Genomic DNA, 24,873 nt, shown 5'->3' with positions numbered 1-24,873 from the left:
TGTTGCTGATGTAGAAAATCCTATCAGTGGTTCTTTCATTCCTTTTATCTGACTTAACCTCAGCTGATTGCTTAAGTCACTGACTAAGGATTTTTCATCAGCTCTCTTTGGTAACATATATTGTTCATTATACTAGGGGCATTGGTATTATCAATTGAAAAGTCTGAATGGAAGGCAAAAAATTAAATGCTATGTTAAAAACTGAAGTGAAAGGATATTTTGGCTACGATTTCCTCCATATACTCCATACATTTAATACAGCCACCGAGTCTTTTTTTCTGACACTTTGAATCATCATTTTCAGTCCAGAAGAGTTCTTTGTCAAGCAGCCCTTGTCATGTGCTGTGCTTCCAAACAGTGTAATAAGAAAAACTGTGTTAGAAATAAGACTTTAGTATCATAGTGGTGTGTGACTGTATTTTTTTTGAGTTGTTTGCCTTTTAAGAATGGGGTGTAGGCTGGATGGCTGTGGGGTAAAAGGAGAAAATGAAAGCCAGTTTTGTTTTCTTGAATCTTGGGGTGTTGTTTTTGGACACTTTAATCCCAGTCAGCTCTCCTTTGGTGTATAGAAAGTGGCTTGAACTTCTGCTGGCTGACATAATTTGTACAGTGGATGTTTACTGAATTGATTGAATTGATAGTTTTTGTAAAAACTGGAATTTTTTCCCCTGTTTATTCATGCCTCATTTAAAATGGTTATGAATATAAAAATGTGCTTTTGGTAAAAAATACTATTGATTATAAAGAGAGAAAAATGACCCATTCTCCTCAAATTCAACGATAATCATCATTTTGTGTATATCATTCCAGGCCATATATATGTATGTATTTCTTGTGCTTTTTTCAGAGCTGGACATATACAAAACAAAATGAAGAGCAACAGTATTTTCAGTTGAGTATCTTGTCCTTTTCATTTACTTGTGAGACTATTTTCCTGGGATTAATATTCTTTATAACTTGTTTCTTAATATTAGTATTTTTTTATATGGCTGTTCTGTTTTACTGTTTGACCATTTTCCTATTTTTGGATGTGTGATTTGGTTCCTCTTTTTCATTATTTTATGTGTAAAAGATATATTACTCTTCCTTGTTGTTTAAGTCTTTCTCATTGTCATCAGCCTTCATGCTTCTAAGAGGAAGATTTAGTAGTCATCTAAACTGGCCGTGAAAATGAATTTTTAGTCAATCTTTGATCAGCATCAGTTTTACCTTGCCCTTTATCTCCTCTTCATTCATCATAGCCTGTGACTTTAGTAATGTTCAAAGACAGCGAAAGAGATTCAAATTAATTCTTGTTACTGTCAGATCAAATTAATTTACAATAAATATGTGAACCTTGGAGATCAGAAGCTAAAATACTTATGTAATTGGGCCTGGATATCAAGCTAGATCCTAAATCCTCTTGAAAGATGCACCACAAATTCTTCTGTTACATACTCTTTGCTGTGGGTTTAAAAAATTGTAAATCCTAGCATGTTGACATTCTGAAGGATATATGGCTTAAAATAGCCTCTCACAAAATATAGTATTGGCTCAATGAAATGTTATATAGCATCAGTCAGGATTTTTAAAATGAAATGCTGGTGGTTCTTCAGTTGAGGGGAGTTTCATTCTGTTTTCATAATGAGTTCATTTTGGACTTAAAATAGAGAAACTTCATTGGTAGTTTACAGATAAGAATTTAAGTCACAGAGAATAAGAGTCAGAAATAGAACACAGGTCTCTTTAAACCTGATTCTTTAATTAAAATTGTTTTGTTTTGAAATCTGCTTTTATGTCCTTTAAGAGAAATCAAATATAACATGCTTTTGTGTTTCACAATCCTATGGTGTACACACACACACACAGAAACACACCTTCGCCCCATAGTTATGATTATAAAATGAAAGTCTTTCAGTTTCAAGTGTGGCAGGTTGGTTGTACCATTATGATTATTTTATGGCCGTGTTTCAGATGCATATGAACTTAAATCTGAACATTTTATACTATCTTTTAAAAGATTTTTTTATATTATGTTATATATGAATAATGTCATAAATTCCTTACTGTGAAATTCTTTATAAATTATATAACTGAGATCAAATATGTTAAAGCCTTTTATAAGTGATAAAACAACACAGCAAAGTCTTATTAATTTGGATTCATTTAATTTACAGTTTGTCATGAAATTAGAGAAGATTTATATTTACTCAAATGAAACGAGGTCAGGGTAGGCAATGGCGTAGATAGTGAGGGAGGGTTTGGTAAGAAAATTCCAAGGGGAGATCTCAGATTACTTAGCACATTATTTTATGTAATCATCGTGTACCTTGGGTGTTACTATTTGCAGAGGATAGGTTGCTATTCTAATTATTAGTTTCATTAAAATAGTTCCTAGGGACCTCTGCTTGATAACAGTTAAGAGAGTTAAAAATAACATGAATCTTTTAAAGTATATGTTAAGATTGTACCCTTGCTGCTTTCCTACCATTTATTCTATATAATTTTGTATTATATGCTGTAGTAAAAGCTAATTTATTTTTGGTGTTTATAGAGAAATTATTCCTTATTAAACCCTTCAATTCCTTAATTTCAAAATGGAATCTCTGTGAATTATTATAAATTAATTTAGAGTGAATAACTTTAAATCCTTTTCTCATTTTCTTTGAATATAAAATTATAGCCTTATTGAACTGTTTGTTCAATATTAATTCTGATATTGTCACCTATGAAAGATATAATTTTAATTGGCCGAGAGCTATCTGATATAGATAGTTTTGATGAGAAATGTGTCAGCTTGAAATAAATCTATGCTTGAAAAATTTACTCTTAAAAACATTAATCTGAAAATGTCTGTGAATGCCTAATGCATCTGAATAGTTTGGGTAGGTGGGTATCACCTTGTATCTGTGTGCATTCTTATGATACCATAGCAGTGAGCTGGGGCTCGACTGTAATTTGTAGTCACTTTCCATTTCCAATGGATTCTTAATGAAGTCTTTGCCCTTATTATATGACATATTTTGAGGCACCAAGAGAGGGGGTGGGGAAAAAGACAGTTGGATAATTTAACACAAAGTGGTTTTAAATACCCTAAGGAATAGCAGGAGCCTGGCGGGTTACAGTTCATGGAGTCACAAAGAGTTGACACGACTAAGCAACCCACACCCACACACCAACCTCCTCATCCCCCAGTCAAGGTGAGTGGGACTGGGGAGATGTGACTTTGGTGAGTATGGAGAGAGAGGAAGCTGGTAGTACTTGGGCACCTCGAGGCAGAGGTCACATGGGAGGAACGTGCTTTGCTGTCATCACCAAATTTTCATCTGTGTTTGAAAAGTCCGTATTACTGGAAGTGCATTATTTGTGATTACCGGTGGTCATACAGACTGTAAAGTAGCTAGGTTTCTCATGTTTATCTTTTATCAGGGTGAACATTTTGGCCCAATCTATGACAGTGTTTGATGGTGGGGCAGTACTGCGTCCAGGGAGGCATTTTAGAGATCTGTGGGGGAGACACTGGTGTTTAGTGGGGAGGTGGGGACAGGGATCTAGAGAGCTTGCAGTGCCTCAGGGAGTTCCACCCCTTGAAGAACTGTCCTGGGTCCTCGATTTCAGAATGTCCCATCAGAAATTTATGCAGCTGAAAACCTGCCCACCCAGCCCAGAACGAACAGAAGGCATGTGATTTTGAATAGTTTTAAGATACTCTGAATTTTCTGGGGATGCAACTGCTCTGTCACAGTAACCATAGCTATTGCATGCTGCTGCTGCTGCTGCTAAGTCACTTCAGGCATGTCCGACTTTGTGCAGCCCACCAGGCTCCGCCGTCCCTGGGATTCTCCAGGCAAGAACACTGGAGTGGGTTGCCATTTCCTTCTCCATTGCATGAAAGTGAAAAGTGAAAGTGAAGTCACTCAGTCGTGTCTGACTCTTAGCGACCCCGTGGACTGTAGCCCACCAGGCTCCTCCATCCATGGGATTTTCCAGGCTGTGTGGTGGTTTAACAGAAGTTCAAGAGTCAGCCTGTTTTACTGTATCTAGTGTAGAATTGAGGGCTGATTCCATGGTGGTTCAGTGGTGAAGAACCCACCTGCCGATGCAGGACACGCAGGTTCGATCCCTGAGTTGGGAAGATCCTCTGGAGAAGGAAATGGATGCCCACCCCTCTAGTATTGCCTGGGAAATCCCATGGACAGAGGAGCCTGGCAGGCTATGGTTTGTATCCGACTCTGATTAAACAGCAGCAGCAAGTGCAGGCGTGAGCATTTACATACTAAAATGCCATTATTCATTATAAATTAATTTCTCTTTATTTTGTTTAGTGGTACACTTAGGGTATTGATTAAAAACCTTGTGTCTGTGTTATCTATTTATTTTCAGCATAGTAGAGGGAGTGTTGCTGCTGCTGCTCTTGAGTTGCTTCAGTCATGTCCGACTCTTTGCGACCCCATAGACGGCAGCCCGCCGGGCTCCCCCGTCCCTGGGATTCTCCAGGCAAGAACACTGGAGTGGGTTGCCATTTCCTTCTCCGATGCATGAAAGTGAAAAGGGAAAGTGAAGTCGCTCAGTTGTTTCCGACTCTCCGCGACCCCATGGACTGAAGCCTACCAGGCTCCTCCATCCATGGGATTTTCCAGGCAAGAGTTCTGGAGTGGTGTGCCATTGCCTTCTCCTAGAGGGAGTGTTACAAAATATTTTGTATTTCACTATATCAGGGTGAAACCCACTGGTCTGAACAAGGACCTTTTATGTCATCCCAGGTGTTCTAAACCAGTTACATCCTGAGCCTTAAGTACATGATATAACTGCTTCTGAAAGACAAAGTGTTCAACAGCCTTTCTCTGTGTAACACTAGTTTGAAGGAAATTTGTGGATCTTTAGGAATATAATCATAATAAATGTTTGTACTATTCTGATGAGTTGCACTTGACTGTAGATAATTTTACTTTTAGAAAAAAGGTTAAATACATTCTTGTGTTTAAAAGATAGGATAGGGCCTTTGTTCTTGAAATTCTTGTGCACAGTCTTGTCTCTTAAAGATGGTGAAGTCGGTGGTGGTCAGTGACTTCACAGAGCTTCCACAGTGCTTCACAGAGAATTATGTTTGGTTTATTAGACATTGCAACCACCTATGACTACGTTGAAATAGGGTTTTCTGAACAATAGGTGGATATTCGTTGGATGGAGGAAAAAAATAACAAGGCTATAGATAAAAGTGAGGCTGACCTAATTTTCACAATGTGAATTAAAAAAAACGAAGCTCAGAGTATTGCTCTATAGTTTAATGAAAAATATTATACCAATATGTATTATGCTGCCTTACAGTTTTAATATATTTGAACTGCCATAAATAAAATATGAATCAAGCATGGGTGTAAAATCTCAATTGCTTTATTTAAAACTTCCCAAGAGAGGCTGTTGTTCTGCAGTGGTTAGCTCATGGGTTCAGTTCAGTTCAGTTCAGTCGCTCAGGCGTGTCCGACTCTTTGCGACCCCATGAATCACAGCGCGCCAGGCCTCCCTGTCCATCACCAACTCCCGGAGTTCACTCAAACTCATGTCCATCGAGTCGGTGATGCATCCAACCATCTCATTCTCTGTCGTCCCCGTCTCCTCCCACCCCCAGTCCTTCCTAGCATCAGAGTCTTTTCCAGTGAGTCAACTCGTGGCATGAGGTGTCCAAATAGGTCCTTTTTGGCATCTCACCCTTAATGGGCTGTAAATGAAGCCATTGAAGTCCAGAGGTCTGACTCTGATCTGCCTACTGTTTTTGCTGCTTAGTGGTGGGCCAATATCTAGAAATAGGACTCTAGTTTTGTTTTTTTTTTGCTTCTTATAGAAAGGGCAATCATCGGGTCAGAACTTTTACTTGCATTCAGAAGAAGAAAAGTCTTGAGGTTAGTTGACATTTCCCAGGGGTGTAGGTGGATTAGAAGATAGATTCTGTTTTTAGACTTTTGCTTTCCTTGGGCTTCGATTACATGCAAAGATACATTTAAAGTCTTCCTTGGAAAATAGTGTTGGTCAGAGTTTAAAGTACTAAATATTTTAGTTGAATTTAGGAATTTTATTAGCAGTAATGGATTTTTGGCTAAAATACAGTTTTTATCGCTAATAGGAAGAAGAAAGAATGATTTATGACTTGCTATTTTGACTTTCTATTTACCAAAGCAAATTATTTAGGTTAGGACATTAGTCTTGGTTAAAGCCCGTTAGCACATGGAAGTAGGCTTGTCCGCTGTTTCAGTGTTCTAAACTGTGTGCTTAGAGAAATGTGCTGTGAGTCTTGCTTGCATCAGCATGGTAATTAGGAAGGAGGACTGGAATACGATATATCCGTGTGAACTGGTCCATGCTACTGTACAACCAGATCTTTGTGAGTAATGTATACATTATAGTCTCTAAATTACTTTTGAGCAACTGCCACTAGCATTCATCAGTCTTCTATAATTTAGTTGCAGATTATTGATTATGACTGCCCTTCAAACATGCACAGGTCTCTACCAGTTGCGAAAATCATCTTTTATTTATAATTGTTCCACCTCGTTCCTTTATGTTTCATTTCTAAACTTGGTGAAGAGAGGCCTGTAATTGCTGCCTTCCGTCGTCTCCTCCCACTGGTTCCTGATGCTCGGACCACCTGATTTCCATGCGCCAGTGGGACGATGGGTCATTGCAAGCCGTGCTGCCAGGTCTTCCTGCTGTGCCCAGGATAGACATGAATTCACTGACCCTGGACTAGGCCGTGGAGTCCTGCACACAGTGTCCCAGGCCGCCGCTGCCAGCTGATGAGAATGGGCACATGAGTCGAAATCTGTTTCACTGTTTCTGCACAGGGTACTTTGATTCATATCCTGTTTTTCCCATTCCATTTCTTCTTGGTCTCTAATGATGTTCTTTCACGCCTCTCCTTCATCTGGTGAATTTTTAAGGCCTATTCTTTAGTCTTCTACTCTTCTTATACATTTTCTTTTTTTCCCCCAGGAAAATTCACTGATCTCAGATCTGTAAGAGTTATTCCCAAATCAGCATTTCCAGCCAAGTCTCAAATCAAATCTGAATTTCAGGTTCAGATATCTAATTGCCTGCCATTCCGTGTGGTGATTCTACCATTATTTTCAACTGAATATGTCTGACATGAAACTCATTATCTTTCTTCACTTAATTGACCATCATGGGTGTTAGTTTTCTGGCATCTGGGTGCACCTTTGACTTTCTTTTTCGTTCATCTCTCAGTCACAGATGATCAGTTTTTCCCATCAAAGTCCTTGTATCTCAGAATCCATGTTTATGGCCAGTGTCCTGGTTCAGGTCCTCATCAGCTTAGGCCAGCACAGCTCAGGCTCGAGTGAGCACCTCAGATCTGGTGGGCTTGTTAGCACACAGATTGCTGAGTCCCACCCCCAGGACTTCTGATGTATAGTTCTAGGGTGCATCTGAATTTGCATCTCTTAACAGGTTCCGGGGGATGGGGGCAGAGAGAATGAAGCTGCGTTTTGAGAAACACTCATTGCTTTACCTTTCCCCCATCCAATTAATCTGCATATCTCTGAGAGATTAGACTTCCTGTAACACCCCATTTCATTGCATTATTTTCATTTTTAAACACCTGTTTATGATACCCTCTTTCTTAACATTTCTTATCCAAGCTCCTGCCTAGTTTCTAAGACTCCTCACAAATGTGCGTAAATTACCCTTCATTTTTTTTTCTCACAGACAAGCTTTGTTTGGTTTCCTTTCCATTTGTCTAGTCTTATGTCCTTCGTATAACAGTCCATGACTACACCCCACCTTTGTAAGTTTCATTAATACTGAACCCCCAAAGCACAGTTTTACTCATTCAGACTCTTATCTCCTTAATGGTGGGAACCATATGTCTTCATCTCCTACAAAGCCTAGCACAGGATTAAATCAGTGTGGATTCACTACCTAGTGAATTGATTGAATTCTCTAGTTTGTCTATTCCTCGAGGTCGCTTGATTTGGGAGAAAACAATTAAGCAAAATAACTTCATATACTTAAGCATTAAACCTTATAGCTAGTACAATAAGCTTATAATGAATATCCGTCCCTCTCTCCTTTATAAATAATACACCGTTGGTAGTGGTGGCTCAGAAGTGTCCTCAGGAGTGGAAACCTGGTGATGGTGGTAGTGGCATGGAGGGCTGGGGAGAAGCCACTTGTTTTGAATTTCTTTTGGCAGTCCACACTTTTTCCTTAGATAACATGTGATTTTGCAGCGTGTGTTCGTAGTTTTTTCTGAATCATCCCTAAGTTACCTGAAAAGTTGGTGGCTTACTTCCCCTAATGACTGATGTTGGCTCCACAGATCAAGCAGTTAACATGTTTATTGAACAGCTGCTGTGTGCCTAGGAGAGTCTGCACAATATTGCTGTCTCTCACCCTATCCTTCCTTCCCTCCTCTGTGTTTTTGGTTTGTCTGTAAGGCATAGAGAATGTTTTTGCTAGTTTTCAGGGTGAGTGTTTGCTAGACAGTTGTCCCAAATGAGTGGAATGTCAGTTCAGAGAACGGTTGGCAGTATATGTTGTCGATGATAGACCCTTGGTTCTTTCACCTTCCGGTTATTGGGCTTTTCGGGGAAATGGAGGCTCAAACATGAATTCGGTCCTGTCAGGCTCTCATTTAACACAGCTGTGTTAAGGGGAAGTCTGTTGGAGAGTTTCTAGTTTGGATTCTCATTTTACAGAGGAGACAGTGTTGACCTAAAGCAAAGATGTATTTTTGAACAAGTCACAAAAACGCATTATGGCAAAGCCAGGCTAGATGGGAACCGCCTTTACATCCAGCTTGATCCTCTTTGTGTGTCAGGGGTCTTTATGGAGAAGCCTTTGAATGTGGCCACACTCAGGACTATTGGAAAGAAACAGAAAAAGGTTTGGGTAGTTTTGGTACTTCATTTGGGGTTGGGGATTTAACGCTGCTGAATTTATAGTTTTATCCCCAGTGAACAAAATACATCCACTTGTGAAACAAACAAAAAATTAAGCTATGCATCAAAAAGCAATATCCAGAGGTAATTATTATTTTTTAATTTAAATTATAGATCTTATTTTCCTAGAGGCTGTGTGAGATTTTGCAACTATTATTCAGGATATTAAGACATGAAATACTAGGTGTATCTGATTCTCAATACTGGTTTATGAATTGTCTTCTTAAAAATGTGGAGACTGTAGAATATGAATGATGAGCCTGTCTGCTGCTATACAGCGTCCACAGCCTGTATTGATGTTTGTTTTCACATAGAATGGAACATGGAGCTGGTTTCCAGGAGTGCTTGTTGTGAGGCAAACAATAAAATGAACATTATTTGCATATTATGCCATTCAAATTAGAAATTTACGAAAGCATATAAATCCTCATGGAGCAATAATACTGCGAAATAAGCCATTAACTTGATGCAGTTGATGTTTAGGTTGCCAAACTCTTTGTGACACTGTACCTTCTGATTCGATATTTATGGTTATGAAAGTGCAGTTAAGGATTTTCCTTCCAACATCATCATTAGCTTTGATGTATAAGTGGCCTCAGTTACCCTGCCAGGTATCTAGACAAATGGCATTTTTTTGAAGTCAGTCCTAGGTTACATTACCCTTAAGGTGATGGTGAATGTTACTGTCAGCTGAATATCATCATACTTAACACTTCGTGTGTGTGTGTATGTGTGTGTGTTTAAATCAGGTTTGTCTGCTAACTAGATGGTGCCACAAATGGATAATGGCACCCTGTTACATGTTTCTTTCTAACTCCGGAGATTTATTGTAGCCATCTTTTGACTCTTCTAATCAAACCCTGTACCTTTTGTAAGATAGGGAGCATGACAAGATTTATCCTGCAGCCCATGCTGTGAGTCATTTACTCCTGATACACTCTGTGGTGTATTTCATTGATTGCATGGATGCTTCCATTATTATTTTTTAAACAATCAGTGCTCTTTTTGTATTAATGAATTTATTGAAATAATAAGATTAATGGATATTTCTGTGGAGCTGAAAATTTAATTTGGCTGTATTTTATGGTGTTAGCTTTGGCTCAGCTATCTCAATCCTGGCAGAGTCAGTGTTTATCTGAAATCTGCTGCTTGTGTTATGCAATTACATACATTTATTTCCTTCTGAGAGTAGATCGCCATAGTTCTCTTTGGTGTTTTTAAACTAGCATATGAAAATAATAGGCTTTATAAAATTGGATATGATACATATCAGCAAATGGTAAGACCAGAAATAGAAATGGAATAAAGGAAAAATCCCAAAGGACCTGACATTTCTCTAAGAGGCAAGCTATAATTTTTATTAAGTAACTTATGGAGATTGTTTCAGAAGTACTGTAATTGGGGAGGGAATTATAGTGTAAGGGTTATGTTAAGAAAATGAAGGAAAGGGAAAGTCATAGTGGAAAAAGTTGCAAAAGGAAATTGGTATGTTTCTTGAGATCCAGGGAATCTGTGTAAGTCAAATCATGGTTGTATTTTCAGTCTTGTGTTTTCATGACATAAGCCATTGTGTCAGGGCTTGGTGAGCCATTCATAACGGCATTTTGTCTTTTGGAGTCATTCAGGGAACTATCTTAAATATATTTATAGTGTTCCACTTCCTCTACCCCATCCCTCTCTACCCGACATTTAACCAGTTTCTGAAAACAGAGAATTAGGACATTGTCATGCAGCATAGAAGACAGGTGAAGTGTAAGAAATCTGTAATACTCTTTCTCTCAGAATTAAGACCTGTATTCACAGTTCCTGAGAATAATAAGAATCAAGTAATATAAGGTTAGGAGTTTGTTATTTGATCCCCAAGTTAGAAATTCTTAGAATTTCTTAAGAATTTAATTTAGTAATTTGGAATGTGGCTAAGAGGGACAAAAGTTTGTTGGGTGGTCAGTAAAGAAGAATCTTCGGACTAACCAAAACATTTTCTTTTTTAGAATGTTGTTTATCTGAAGCAAGCATAAATTTGAGTTGTTTTTAATTCAGATACTTCTTACTTTCAGTAGTAATTTCAAATAAAGGGTTTAGGGCAGACTCGCTGTCACCAAGCAGTTGTAATGCTTGACTTTTTCTCACATATTTTGTGGTCAGTGTCATATCATGTATAACTAATTGACAAAATGCCAGTCTTTGTGTTTAGTAAGATACATTTGCCATTGAGAAAAAAATTAAAGTGGTTTCTGAGAACATTTTACCAAGTCCATGAATTACAAGTATGTTAAGAAAGCATCCTTTTGTCTTAATACATTTTAAAAGGAAAGTGAGAAATGTATATGAAAGCTTTGGAACCCTACTTACTGAGTCTGAACTAGTTTTGCAGATTTGCCTGGCAAATCTGATGTATATGGTTTGAAAATTTCTCATTTTTACTTTTTCTCATTTCACAAACTTTGCCAGTCCCCAAAGATCTGCTTGGAAACTCACTGTGCTAATAGGCAAAGTTGGCCTTTCCTGTGCTCCTGTTAAAGTAGTCCATCCTGAAACACTGACCTTTTAGTTTAATAACAGTTTTATTTGAGAAAATGTTTAGATCCTGAAGCTGAAAAGAGTGTTTTCAGAAAGGCCATTTAAAATAGTGGTCTCCAAATGGTATATCTGTTTTCCCTCATGCACTTTGGACCTATCTACCTAGAAGAAATGTATTGTTGCTTTCTGTATTCTATTGATTTAAAAACAAATAACATGAAACTTAGATTTGCTCAAAACCCATTACCACACCAGTTTATTTTCCTGCCTGGGCTTTGAATTGCTATTTTAGATTTTAAACTTTATGCTTGGTCATGTTTTATCTTTTGTTATTTTAAATTCTCCATTATAGCTAAAGTAATTACTTTTTCAACTGTGACCTTGGACTTGGGACCCAAAAGGTGTGTGTGTGTATATGTGTGTGTGTGTGTGTGTTTCTTTTCCAGGAATAGCTATGGCATTAAAGAGACAGCCATGCTTTGACTGATCAGAAGTGATGGGAACTAGCCAGTCCCTTGGGTGTGTCTTCTTCAGGAGCATCGGAAGCATCCCTGCCCTTTGCTTCTCTGGTGCTTCCTCCTCTCGCCTTTCCCCCTCCATTTGTGGCCTACCTAGGTGACTGCACCACTCTCTCCATCAGTTTACCGCCTCATCCCACGGCAGGTGGCTTGGTAGGCATGAGAGGCAGGAGGGTGTAGAAAAGGACCACAAGCCTTCTGCACTTCCTTCTCTGCAGTCTCTCTTGGCATGGCTGGCTTCCCAGCGCCCCTCCTGGCCATCATTTGGAAATGGAGTCCTCACCATTCTCTTTGAGGTTTATCACAGCATCATGGAAAACTCACTGCTGAGTTTGGCTTTTCCTCTGGTAGGAAGCCCCTATGCGAGAGGCATCCATGATTGTTGTTCACCTGCTAAGTCATGTCTGACTCTTTGCGACCCCATGAACTGCAGCCTGCTAGGCTCCTCTGTCCTCCACTATCTCCCAGACTTTGTTCAAATTCATGTCCATTGAATCGGTGATGCTATTTCACCATCTCATGCTCTGCTACTCCCTTCTGGTTTTGCTTTTCAATCTTTCCCAGTATCAGGGTCTTTTCTGATGAGTCAGTTCTTCACATCAGATAGCCAAAGTATTGGAGCTTCAGCATCAGTCCTTCCAGTGAATATTCAGGGTTGATTTCCTTTAGGATTGACTGGTTTGATCCTCCTTGCAGTCCAAGGGACTCTCAAGAGTCTTCTCCAGCACCACAAGTCAAAACCATCACTTCTTTGGTGCTCAGCCTTCTTATGGTCCAACTCTTACATCCACCCATGACCACTGTAAGCACCATCGCTTTGACTGTGCACTGTCCTCATATGCACTGTGAAGACAGGTTGGATCAGCTCCCTTAGAAGATTGCTCTCACCGCTTCATGCTTAGACCTGGTATACCAAGGTCTTACCAAAGCCTAGTTCTGTTGAATGAAATTCAATTGAATTATGATCAAGAATTTGATTGAATTTTGCCCGAGAAAAATTTTGCTGTGATAATTTGATTATCCTGGCAGATTCGTGTGATTTTACACATGGTCTGACTGTGCACTGACCCAAACTGGTATCCTACACTTCAGAGTATAGTTTCATCGGGTAGAACTAACTGGGTTAAATATGCGTCTCAGTTTTTGCTACTAATAGAGCTTCCAGCTGTGAACAGCTTGAAAAACTGTGTCACGTTGATTTGCTTGGTGATAACAAGGCGAGGAAACCATGAAAACCATTAGCTTGTGGTGGGCATAGCCTGGAACGTCATAGCCGGCTGCCGTCTATGTCACCTACCCGGTCTTGTTTTTGGATGAGGAAATCAGAACTCAGCTAGGTTAGCTGATTGACCTAAAACCTGGCTGATAAAAAGACAAAGTCTACCCAGACTCCTTGACGAGCCATTACTGTCTGTAATTTCTCTGCTGGGTTTTGTATTGTTTAAACTTCGAGTGCTGGAAAAGAAAAAGAAAAAAAAAAAATCTTAAGATTTACCTGAATCAAACAGTTCCTTTTTTAGTTTCTTACAAAGGTTTTATTTTGGGTGACTTTTTCAAAGCAGAGACTTGTCTCATGCTTTAGACTACTAGATACAAGAATGGCAAACAGCAGAATAGTGTGTATATATGCACGTGTATATATATATATGTATATGTGTGTGTGTGTGTGTGTGTATGTATGTATAATTCTAATGGAGAACATCCGTTTGAGAGCAACTTCTTGAGAAAACTGCCCAGAGAGGCTAGTAACTTTTTTAGGGTCCCCCAAGTTGCTGATGGACAAACTGGGATCAAACCTCAGCTAGTCCATACATCTTTGTCTGGTTCCTTGTCTGTCATTCTTTTCATTTATGTTATATTCTTTTTTCAGCTTTATTGAGAGACATTTAACATAGTACTATTCACTCATTAAAGTGTACAGTTCAGTAATTTTTAGTATTTGCAGATTGTGTAACCATCTTACAGTCTAGTTTAGAACATGTTCAATACCCCCCAAAGAAATCCTACACCCTCTTAGCTGTCACTCTCCACTCCCCCACTCCCCTGACCCAGACAACCACTCACCTCCTTCCTGCATCTGCAGGTTTGCCTTTTCTAGACATTTCATATCAATGGACATATACAATATGTGACCTTTTGTGTCTGACTTCTTTCACTTAGCATTTTTTCAAGATTTATTCATGTTGTAGCTCGTATTAGTACTTCATAATTTTTATGATTGAATAATATCACACTGAATGGATATACTGCATTTGTTTATCCATCCATCAGTTGATGAGCATTTAGATTGTCTTCGCTTTTGGGATATGATGAATAATGCTGCCATACATATTCATCTACAAGTTTTTGTGTAGACGTGTTTTCAGTTCTCTTGGTTATACACAGTATCTAACAGTGGAATTGCTGGGTAATATGGTAACTGTTTAGCATTTTGAGAAGCTGCCAAACTATTTTTATACTGACTGCGTCATTTTACATTCCCGCCAGCAGTGTATTAATATGCAGGTTTCAGTTTCTCCACATGCTCACTAACCCTTGTTAATTGTCTTTTTGATTGTGTTTGAACTGGTAAATCATTGTGGCTTTGGTTTGCATGGAAGAAGCACAAGCTGGAATCAAGATTGCCGGGAGAAATATCAATAACCTCAGATATGCAGATGACACCACCCTTATGGCAGAAAGTGAAGAGGAACTCAAAGGCCTCTTGATGAAAGTGAAAGAGGAGAGTGAAACGTTTGGCTTGAAGCTCAACATTCAGAAAACGAAGATCATGGCATCTGGTCCCATCACTTCATGGCAAATAGATGGGGAAACAGTGGAAACAGTGTCAGACTTTATTTTTTTGGGCTCTAAAATCACTGCAGATGCTGATTGCAGCCATGAAATTAAAAGACGCTTACTCCTTGGAAGGAAAGTTATGACCAACCTAGATAGCATATTAAAAAGCAGAGACATTACTTTGCCAACAGAGGTCCGTCTAGTCAAGGCTATGGTTTTTCCCGTGGTCACGGATGGATGTGAGAGTTGGACTGTGAAGAAAGCTGATCGCCGAAGAATCGATGCTTTTGAACTGTGGTGCTGGAGAAGACTCTTGAGAGTCCCTTGGACTGCAAGGAGATCCAACCAGTCCATTCTAAAGGAGATCAACCCTGGGTGTTCATTGGAAGGACTGATGCTAAAGCTGAAACTCCAATACTTTGGCCACCCATGCGACGAGTTGACTCACTGGAAAATGAGTCTGATGCTGGGAGGGATTGGGGGTGGAAGGAGACAGGGACGACAGAGAGTGAAATGGCTGGATGGCATCACTGACTCGATGGACATGAGTTTGAATGAACTCAGGGAGTTGGTGATGGACAGGGAGGCCTGGCGTGCTGTGATTCATGGGGTCGCAAAGAGTTGGACACGACTGAGCGGCTGAACTGAACTGAACTGAATGAAGAATACTGTTGAGTGATTTTTCATGCAGTTATTGGCCATTTGTGTATCTTCTTTAGAGAAATGCCTGTTTATGTCCTTTGACCATTTTTAATTATGTTGCCGTTTTATTGTTCAGTTCTGTTGTAAGTGTTCTTTTATATTCTGGATACAAGCACTTCAACAGCTAAATGATTTGCCAGTATTTTTCCCCATTGTGTGGGTTGTCTTTTCACCTTCTTGATGATGTCCTTTGATGTTGCTATTTTCTGATAGTCCGCAATTAAGAGAAAACATCCTTAAGACTTTTCATATATTTTCTTTTCTTGCTGTTACCCATTGTCAGCTAAATTTTTTGCATATTTCCTAAGGCAAGGTTGTTATAAAGTCAAGATTATCAAATAAAATGTCATCGAAGAGCAGAGACAGTACTGTCTAGTTTCTATCTAATAGGCTCAACCAGTTGAAGTCCTGGGTCAGGTCCTGTGTCCTAGAGTTTAAATGTTTCTGGTGCTTTCTTGGTCATAATTTTGGATAGTGGGTTTTGGGCAGTGAAGAGGAAATAGTCTTTGCTTATTTATTAGGGAGGGCTCTTAAAGAGTATATAAAATTTGTCGATTTATTTGCTGTCATAACTTAAGACTCTTACGAAACATATGGTACAAAATCATCTAATTGGAAAGACCAGCTGTTTCAAGTCAAGTCACCAGATACTTAGAAAGCTCCAGCTGTGTTCTCAGCACTGTTCTGTGTCTCTCTCTCCAATTGTTGGGACTTGAATTTGAAGGCCATGTTTTCCAAAAAGTATGGTTTTAACATTTTCATGAGTCAGTGAATTCCCTTTTTTCATAAATCATAGAAAAATGAATGTAAACACAAATGATTTTGTTTCTCTAATAAGTGATTTTTAAAAATGTTCAATTATCAAAGTGGGAATGTTTTGATGTCATTTTCTTCTCTGAAGTCCCTTCCTTACAGCCTCTCCTCCTCCTCTATGCAATTGTCAGATTTTAGTGGTAGGACATCATTTTAAAGAATTTGTACTTAATGGCTCAGTCTCCACTGGGCAGTAAGAAGCTCCTTGAGTTTATTATAACTTTTGGCAGGTATGGAGATTTCTAGGTCACCAGAGAACTCTTGATTAAATTACTCCTGAAGTGCACTAATTGGTCTTTTCCACAGTGCCTAGGTGGTTCCAAGGAGATACTGACTAGCTGGCAGAACTTTGCCTATTAAGATCTAGTTCCAATTTTGTCTTCCTGAGTATTCTCATGCTTTTGTTTAAAGAAGTCACTTATTTTATCTTTTCCCCTCTTTGTTGATTTTAGTTTCTGATGAAGAATTGAAAAGAAGAGTGGCTGAGGAACTGGCATTGGAGCAGGCCAAGAAAGAATCTGAAAATCAGAAACGGTGAGTTTCGTGGTATTTGAGACAGATTCTGGTGGACCTGTCGTAATTATGAAATAGTTTTGGGGAGGAGCGATTATAAAGAGACTCATCATTTGTGTCTGGCTCAACTTCAGAATGTGCTGAACATAAATGGATGTGGCTCTTTGTGGTTTTGGATTGTGCTTGTTAAAGCCCTAGGTTATCCCTTTCCCAAACTCAATTGTAAGTCACCATTTTATCTCCTGTGTTGTTCTCAGTTGCATGAATAACTGAGCCCTGGTTTTTCAGTATGTGAGAAATAGTTTTTGAAGATTCTTCTGGCATTTCTCAGGCTAGATTCTTTTCATGAATGTATTTTTGATAGAAAATTACATTATCTACTATGGGTATTGCCAGTATCTGATAGATCATTGAAAAAGCACAAGAGTTCCAGAAGAACATCTACTTCTGCTTTATTGACTACTCCACAGCCTTTGACTGTGTGGATCACAACAAACTGTCGAAAATTCTTCAAGAGATGGGAGTACCAGACCTCCTTCCCTGCCACCTGAAAAACCTGTATACAGGTGGAGAAGCACCATTTAGGACCGGACATGGAACAGCAGACTGGCTGCAAATCGGGAAGGGAGTACATCACAGCTGTATATTGTCACCCTGCTTATTTAACTTATATGCAGAGTACATCATGGGAAATGCTAGACTGGGTGAAGCACAAGCTGGAATTCATATTGCTGGGAGAAATATCAGTAACCTCAGATATGCAGATGACACCACCCTTATGACAGAAAGCAAAGAACCAAAGGCCTCTTGATGAAAGTGAAAGAAGAGAGTGAAAAAGTTGGCTTAAAGCTCAACATTCAGAAAACCAAGATAATGGCATCCGGTCCCATCACTTCATGGGAAATAGATGGGGAAACAGTGGAAACAGTGTCAGACTTTATTTTCTTGGGCTCCAAAATCACTGCAGATGGTGACTGCAGCCATGAAATTGAAAGACACTTGCTCCTTGGAAGAAAAGCTATGACCAGTCTAGACAGCATACAAAAAGCAGAGACATTACTTTGTGGACAAAGGTTCATCTAGTCAAGGCCATGGTTTTTCCAGTAGTCATGTATGGATGTAAGAGTTGGATCATAAAGAAAGCTGAGCACCAAAGAATTGATGCTTTTGAACTGTGGTGTTGGAGAAGACTCTTGAGAGTCCCTTGGACTGCAAGGAGATCAAACCAGTCTATCCTAAAGGAGATCATCCCTGAATATTCATTGAAAGGACTGATGCTGAATCTGAAACTCCAATACTTTGGCCACCTGATGCGAAGAACGGACTCATTTGAAGAGACCCTGATGCTGGGAAGGAGTGAAGGCGGGAGGAGATGGGGATGACAGAGGATGAGATGGTTGAATGGTATCACCCACTTGATGGACATGAGTTTGAACAAGCTCCAGGAGTTGGTGATTTACAGGGAAGCCTGGTGTGCTACAGTTCATGGGGTCGCAAAGAGTCAGACACAACTAAGTGACTGAACTGAACTGTGGGTATTAAGATTAACAATATTGTAGCTAATAATGTCATAGATAGTACCCATGTTAATAAATAGCATTAATTAGTAATCAGTTCAGTTCAATATGCTCATTTAAAAATTCAAAGACTTTACAGATGTGTAAGGTTGAAAAAACAAAATCCTCCATAATTTCATTCTGTTGAGATAATCACATTTTATTCCTCTAGACTTTTTTCTCTATACATACTTCTTTATTATTGTTGTCTTTAGTATTACTTCTATTAGCAGTAGCAGCTAAAAGAGTTCATTGACGGTCTTGTACTAAAAAACTGGGAGCAATTCATGTGCCCATCATGGGAGACTAGATGAATGAATTATGGCACATACCCGTAATGGAGTATTAGATGCTCAAGTAGATCTTACATTCTGATTCAAAAAGATGTTGAAAAGCTATAAACTGAACACAGTATTTGAAACAATGTAGATAGTTTTTTGTGGGTAAAGCAGTGCCATGGACTGTAGCCAGGCTCCTCTGTCCATAGGATTTCTCCAGGCAGGAATACTGGAATGGGTTGCCATTTCCTCCTCCAGGGTATCTTCCCAACTGAGGGATCAAATCTGCATCTCTTGCATTGGCCGTGATCACTGAGCCACCAGGGAAGCCCTGGGGGTAGAAGTTGTACTTTTTAAAGAGTTAAAGTGTAGTTGCTTATTCATAAAAATATGTGAATACATTTTAGTCCATAATAGTTAAGTGCTTCCCTTCTGTGCTGTTTCTGAAATTTGCATTTGGCACAAAGCATTATATGATCATGTGAGTATCTTCCACATGCACAGTGACTACTAGCAGTAGATGGTTTGTGAGATTTTGTGTGTGTTTCTGTGTGTGTGTATTTGTTTTGGACTGCTTCACTAGTTTGCTTGAAGAGAGCTAAATGTAAAGAATCTGTGAATTGGTAAATCTAGTCTTCATTGGCTATAGGTGGTGGTGGTTTAGTCACTAAGTTGTGTCTGATTCTTGCAACCCCATGGACTGTAGCCTGCCAGGCTCTTCTGTCTGTGGGATTCTCCAGGCAAGAGTGCTGGAGTGGGTTGCCATTTCCTTCTCCAGGGAATCTTCCCGACCCAGGAATTAAACCCAGTCTCTTGCATTGGGGGAAGATTCTTTACTGACTGAGCTATGAGGGACGTCCTGTAGGACCTTCAGTGTATAATTTAACCTCATTGGCCCTTAAATATTTCCTATCTAAAGGGAGGAGTTTATGAAGTGTTTTCTAATATTCTATCTTGATGGAGTGCTTGGTACGCTAGGTCTGATTTGCCTGAAATGTCTGGAACAGGATGTGAGTTTTAGTTTATACCACCATTTTCTCAGGAAATAGAGAAGACTCATGGCTTAGGATTTTTAAAATCAAGATGTAATTAGTACTGCTAAAAGGGTTTACACGTATTTCAATAGTTTCCTTTGCAGCACTTTTTAATTACTTAATTGGGGTTAGGTTGATGGAGTATATAATTAGACAGTGAAGTTTATTCAAAAACATTTCAGACCATTTTCTTTAAGAAGCAGAGAAAATCAGCGTGTTATGGTAGAATTCCTTGTCTTTGAAATTTTATTACTTTTAATTGAATTATATTTTAAGGAGTTTTTGGGTTAGACTTTCATATTTACTTTGCTTACGTTTTTCACATAGAAGTTTTTCGTCTTCTTTCCTTCTGCTCTGGTACCGGCTGTTGTTCCAACAATTCTAACTGTGGTGGTCTTTCTCCCCGCTCTGCTGCTTAGCGCCCATCTGCTCTCCCTGTTCTGTGAAAGGTAAAGGGCAGATGAGGTGGATAAAAGGTGCCAGTGAGAGCTGGTTTCATCTCTCATGTGGACTAGGGTTGGCAGCTTAGCTGTAACCTGGGACAAATGACTATTGATAAAGAATTTATTTTATGTCACTTTTAAGGAGAGTAGAGGGTGGTACAGCATTTTTTTCCCCCTCTCTTTTAACAAAATGTTTTGTTTGAAACCTTCATGAAAACTTCCAGCTGTCAAATCTTGGCAAAAAGTGTGTGTTTATCTGTGTAATAGTTCTTATAAGAATCAATAGCTATTATTTTCTTTATTTTATCAACCAGAGAAGAAACTTCAGAAAAAGCATTAAGAAGGTTTTCAGTGTCATCTTTTAAAAGCAACTTGTTTAGAGAAGCACAGAATTTATAGATTACGGTAGCTGTTGCCTTAATTGAATGAAGTCTTGAGAATGGTTCCTTGTGCCTTTGGATTGTCACTTGCACATCCTTGGCTTACCAAGTCTTCTGTTTTCACCCCAAAGGCACTCAGAACTGTAGTTGAGTTCCTGAGTGCTGGGACATAGACACAATCCAACATACACAGAAAGGACTTTGGAAATTATTTCCGTTGTGATCTTTTTCTTTGTAGAATATTAATCATCTTTAGCTTTGTGTATTATGGACAGTTTAGAGCACCTTCAAAAACAGAAGAGTACGGTGAGTCCCCATGACACTGTTTCAACAATTCTTGTTTCATCTGTATCCTATTCACTCTACCTGTGTGGTGAGTGGTATGGAGAAGCACTAATATTTTTAATAAGTTGGTGAATTTTGTGGCAGGGAACTACTCTGAAATATCTTCTGTCAGCCTAGCTTCATTTCAGTTAGGCTTTTTCTTTGGTTGAAAGACTGGAGCTTAACTCTGGCCAACTTGGGAAACAAGGAGATTTTTAGAAGCATATTAGATAGTTCAAAAGAATCAAAAGGAAGACTAGAGAACCAGTAGGTAGGGAAGAACTGGGTACTACTTAAAGCTTTACACAGTGGGGAAAAAGTAATTCCCCTTGATGATGGCTCCATGATAAAGGGGAAAGGATGGTGTGTGGCTGAATTTCACTGAATGGAAGATGCTGTTGATTTTTAAGAAGCATTGTATTTGGTGTACCACTAAGAAAAAAATAGTTGCAGATAATAACACAGTAGTTTCTCTCTTAGACTTTTCTTATTGAAAGAGCTTTAAGATTGACTTTGAGTTTTTAAAAAGCTATCGCTTGTGTGTTCATGAAAAGGAAAATGTAAGGAAAATAAATAGGTTAAGGCAGTGTTGTCATCTAGGGGAGATTTTGGTTTCCAGGGGATATGTGAAAATGTCTGGAGACATTTTTGGCTGTCACAGCTCGTTAGGTCTTACTGGCGTCTAGTGGGTAGAGGCCAGGGATACTGCTAAACATTCTGTAATGCACAGGCTATTCCCCAAAACTCACAAAAACACGCAAGAATTATCTGGCCCAGAATATCAATAGTGCTAAGAGTGAGAAACACAAGGTTAAGTAAGGGATTCTCAAAACTTGTTCAGTTCAGTTCAGTTCAGTCGCTCAGTCGTGTCCGACTCTCTGCAACCCCATGAATCACAGCATGCCAGGCCTCCCTGTCCATCACCAACTCCCGGAGTTCACTCAAACTCACGTCCACAGAGTCGGTGATGCCATCCAGCCACCTCATTCTCTGTCGTCCCCTTCTCCTCCGACCCCCAACCCTTCCCAGCATCAGAGTCTTTTCCAGTGAGTCAACTTGTCGCATGAGGTGGCCAAAGTATTGCAGTTTCAGCTTCAGCATCAGTCCTTCCAATGAACACCCAGGGTTGATCTCTTTTAGAATTGCCTGGTTGGATCTCCTTGCAATCCAAGGGACTCTCAAGAGTCTTCTCCAGCACCACAGTTCAAAAGCATCAATTCTTCAGCGATCAGCCTTCTTCATAGTCCAGCTCTCACATCCATACATGACCACGGGAAAAACCATAGCCTTGACTAGATGGATCTTTGTTGGCAAAGTAATGTCTCTGCTTTTTAATATACTATCTAGGTTGGTCATAACTTTCCTTCCAGGAGTAAGCGTCTTAATTTCCTGGCTGCAGTCAGCATCTGCAGTGATTTTGGAGCCCCAAAAAATAAAGTCTGACACTGTTTCCACTGTTTTTCCATCTATTTCCCATGAAGTGATGGGACCAGATGCCATGATCTTTGTTTTATGAATGTTGAGCTTCAAGCCAACCTTTTCACTCTCATCTTTCACTTTCATCAAGAGGCTTTTGAGTTCCTCTTCACTTTGGTCTAATTCTTCTAAATCGCCCTGTGGCTTGGGGGTCTTGATGTCTGTATTTTTTCACACAGTGTCATATTCTGTGCCATCAGAACCTTGACGATGACAACAGCCTCCTGCTCTTGTTCCTGGGATTTTTCCAGGCTGCTGAAAACCAGTTTTTGCAAATTTTGATGCTTCTGTGCAAGCTATGACAACTGCTCAGGACAGCCTGGCAGAATGCAAGTGTGAGATGCTTTCAGGCATGTGGAAACTGGACAGATGGGATCTGGGAACTGTATTTCATCAGGACAGTCTGCAAACACTTTAGACCGTAACCTCTGTTAGGTTGGAAATGATTTCTTGAGTGTCTGCCTCGTCTCCTACCTAATGCAGAAACCCTTTTACAGAATCTCTGACTGGTCACGCCACACACATTTAGAAGCCATTGAGAATCATTTACACCGAAGGTATATTATTAGGAGATTTAAAACGTACGGGAGTCCTTAAAGTTTCCTCTTCCTTACTTTTAATTTATTTAGAGAATTTTATTTTTTTAAAGTTTAGTTTCGGCTGTGCTGGTTTTCCTTGTTGTGCTGGGTCCAGTTGAGGCGATCAGGGCCACTCTCTGGTTGCAGTGCCCGGGCTTCTCATTGTAGTGACTTCTCGTGGAGCACGGGCTCTCAGGGCGCATGGACTTTGGTAGCTGTAGCACATGGGCTCTAGAGCACAGGTTCAGTGGTTGTGGTGTCCAGGCTTAGTTGCTCCGAGGCATGTGGGAACTTCCTCAGCCAGGGATCAAGCTGGTGTCATCTGTGTTGTGAAGCAGATGATTAACCACTGGACCACCAGAAAAGCCCAGTTTATTTTTTAGATCGAAGTATAGTTGATTTATAATATATTAATTTATGCTATATAGCAAAGTTATTCAGTTACACACATATATATACACATTCTTTTTTATATTTGTTTCCATTTTGGTTTATCAGAGGGTATTGAATATAGTTCCCTGTGCTATACAGTTGGACCTTGTTTATCTAAGTCTCCACTTCTTTAACAGGCAGATTCAGCCTAATTAAAAGTTGCTTTCGAGGAAGAGGTTTCTGCTAGGGTCACAGTGATGACACAGCTGATTATCAGCACGCTGTATGTTTTATTCTCATTTGTAAATCACATTTACATGTGGAATCTCAGTTCATCTTAGATCTGATTCTGTTTTATGAGAATGTTGAGTGATTTGCCCTCAAAAATCTCTGATATAAATTTAGCGCACATACTGAAATCACTGGGTCTAATCTGGAATCATAGATTTGCTTATGATAACACCTAACAGATGGAATAGTTGCTTGGTGTATTGGGAGTCAAGAGCAAATTAAATGCCCATGTCAGCAGCTCGTTTTTCTGTGATACTCGTTTTTCTGTGTGTTTTGGGTTATAGCTGACCATATTGTGTTGCAGCTAGAGCAGGCCAGTATAGCAAGGATGCAGTGTGCTACAGTTTGACTATAGACTTTTAAAATGTGATTTACTTCTCTCCTTTGCCCTACCTCCAAAAGTCAGTCTCTGACAGCAAGAAGAATATGACTGCTTCTGACCTCTGACCTTTGGTATTTGAATTTCACCTCTGTACCTGTGAAGACAAGTAAAAGTTGTCTTCATTTTAATAACCTTTTTTGAGAAATCAGGAAGAAAGGGAATAGCTACTTGATGTTGTAACTAGCTGTATATCCACCAAGATTATTTGATGCTGCTTTTAGATGGATGTTGGTTGAAATTTTACCCCAGTTTTAATTACTTGAGAAATTAAATGCCATTTTCCAGTCATCAACACATATTACACAGTTGTTATTATGAAATTACATACCTCCAACATTCAAGTAATCTTTAGGTATATAGTAATTAAAAAATAAAGCAACTTTCAGGGAGTAAGTTCTGTTGATTGCTAATATTTATCAATGGCTTTTATCATACAAATATGGTTTTTAAGGGACCTGAAATGATGAGTTAGCAGTCACAGGCAGTGAATCTCACTTCTGATTTATAGGTATTTGCAAAGAAAGTGATTACAGTTTGTATACTGCTGTGATGTGAACAGATTTCCCAGTGTCTGGCTTCAGTAGGGGCAGTGGACAGTTGGTTGGTTTTATCTGCAAACTGTTTCTTTATATGCTCTGACATTTACGAGATCCTTCTATAATATAAAAATCCCAGTATATTAGATTAATTTTTTTATTAACCTCATTAAAGCTTTTTTTTTTTAATATATGTTGTGTTGCTTCTCTATTACATTCTGCTTAAATATAAAGACCTAACTCAATCTGAATGAAATAGATCACATCCTAGCCACCCAGTACTTTTCACTGGGGGATGATTGAAAGTGCTGTGTATGTACTAGGTATTGATATCTTTAGCCATCTGCTACTTTTATCTTTATTTTTTCCCAAGTGTCACTTTTCTATTTTTAATAGAGACAACTGCTTTCTATAACCAACAATTACAGAAGGTTGGATTATCCAGT

At 39.2% G+C, this 24,873-nt stretch overlaps 1 protein-coding gene across 1 annotated transcript in view; it reads left to right on the top strand.

Moving 5' to 3' along the window:
* Positions 1–24,873, top strand: part of CHCHD3 (coiled-coil-helix-coiled-coil-helix domain containing 3) — a 293,424-nt gene that overhangs the window by 48,168 nt on the left and 220,383 nt on the right. Inside the window, exon 3 of the mRNA XM_055421290.2 lies at positions 16,717–16,798. Coding sequence (XP_055277265.1) covers positions 16,717–16,798 — 82 coding nt within the window. The remainder of the gene's footprint in view (positions 1–16,716; positions 16,799–24,873) is intronic.

The sequence above is a fragment of the Moschus berezovskii genome, chromosome 3, assembly GCF_049115385.1.
Source record: "Moschus berezovskii isolate FMDL1 chromosome 3, NW_MosBer_1.0, whole genome shotgun sequence".
Classification (NCBI taxonomy): Eukaryota; Metazoa; Chordata; class Mammalia; order Artiodactyla; family Moschidae; genus Moschus; species Moschus berezovskii.
The sequence above is the reverse complement of the archived record's forward strand: the minus strand, read 5'-3'. Positions and strand labels throughout refer to the sequence as shown.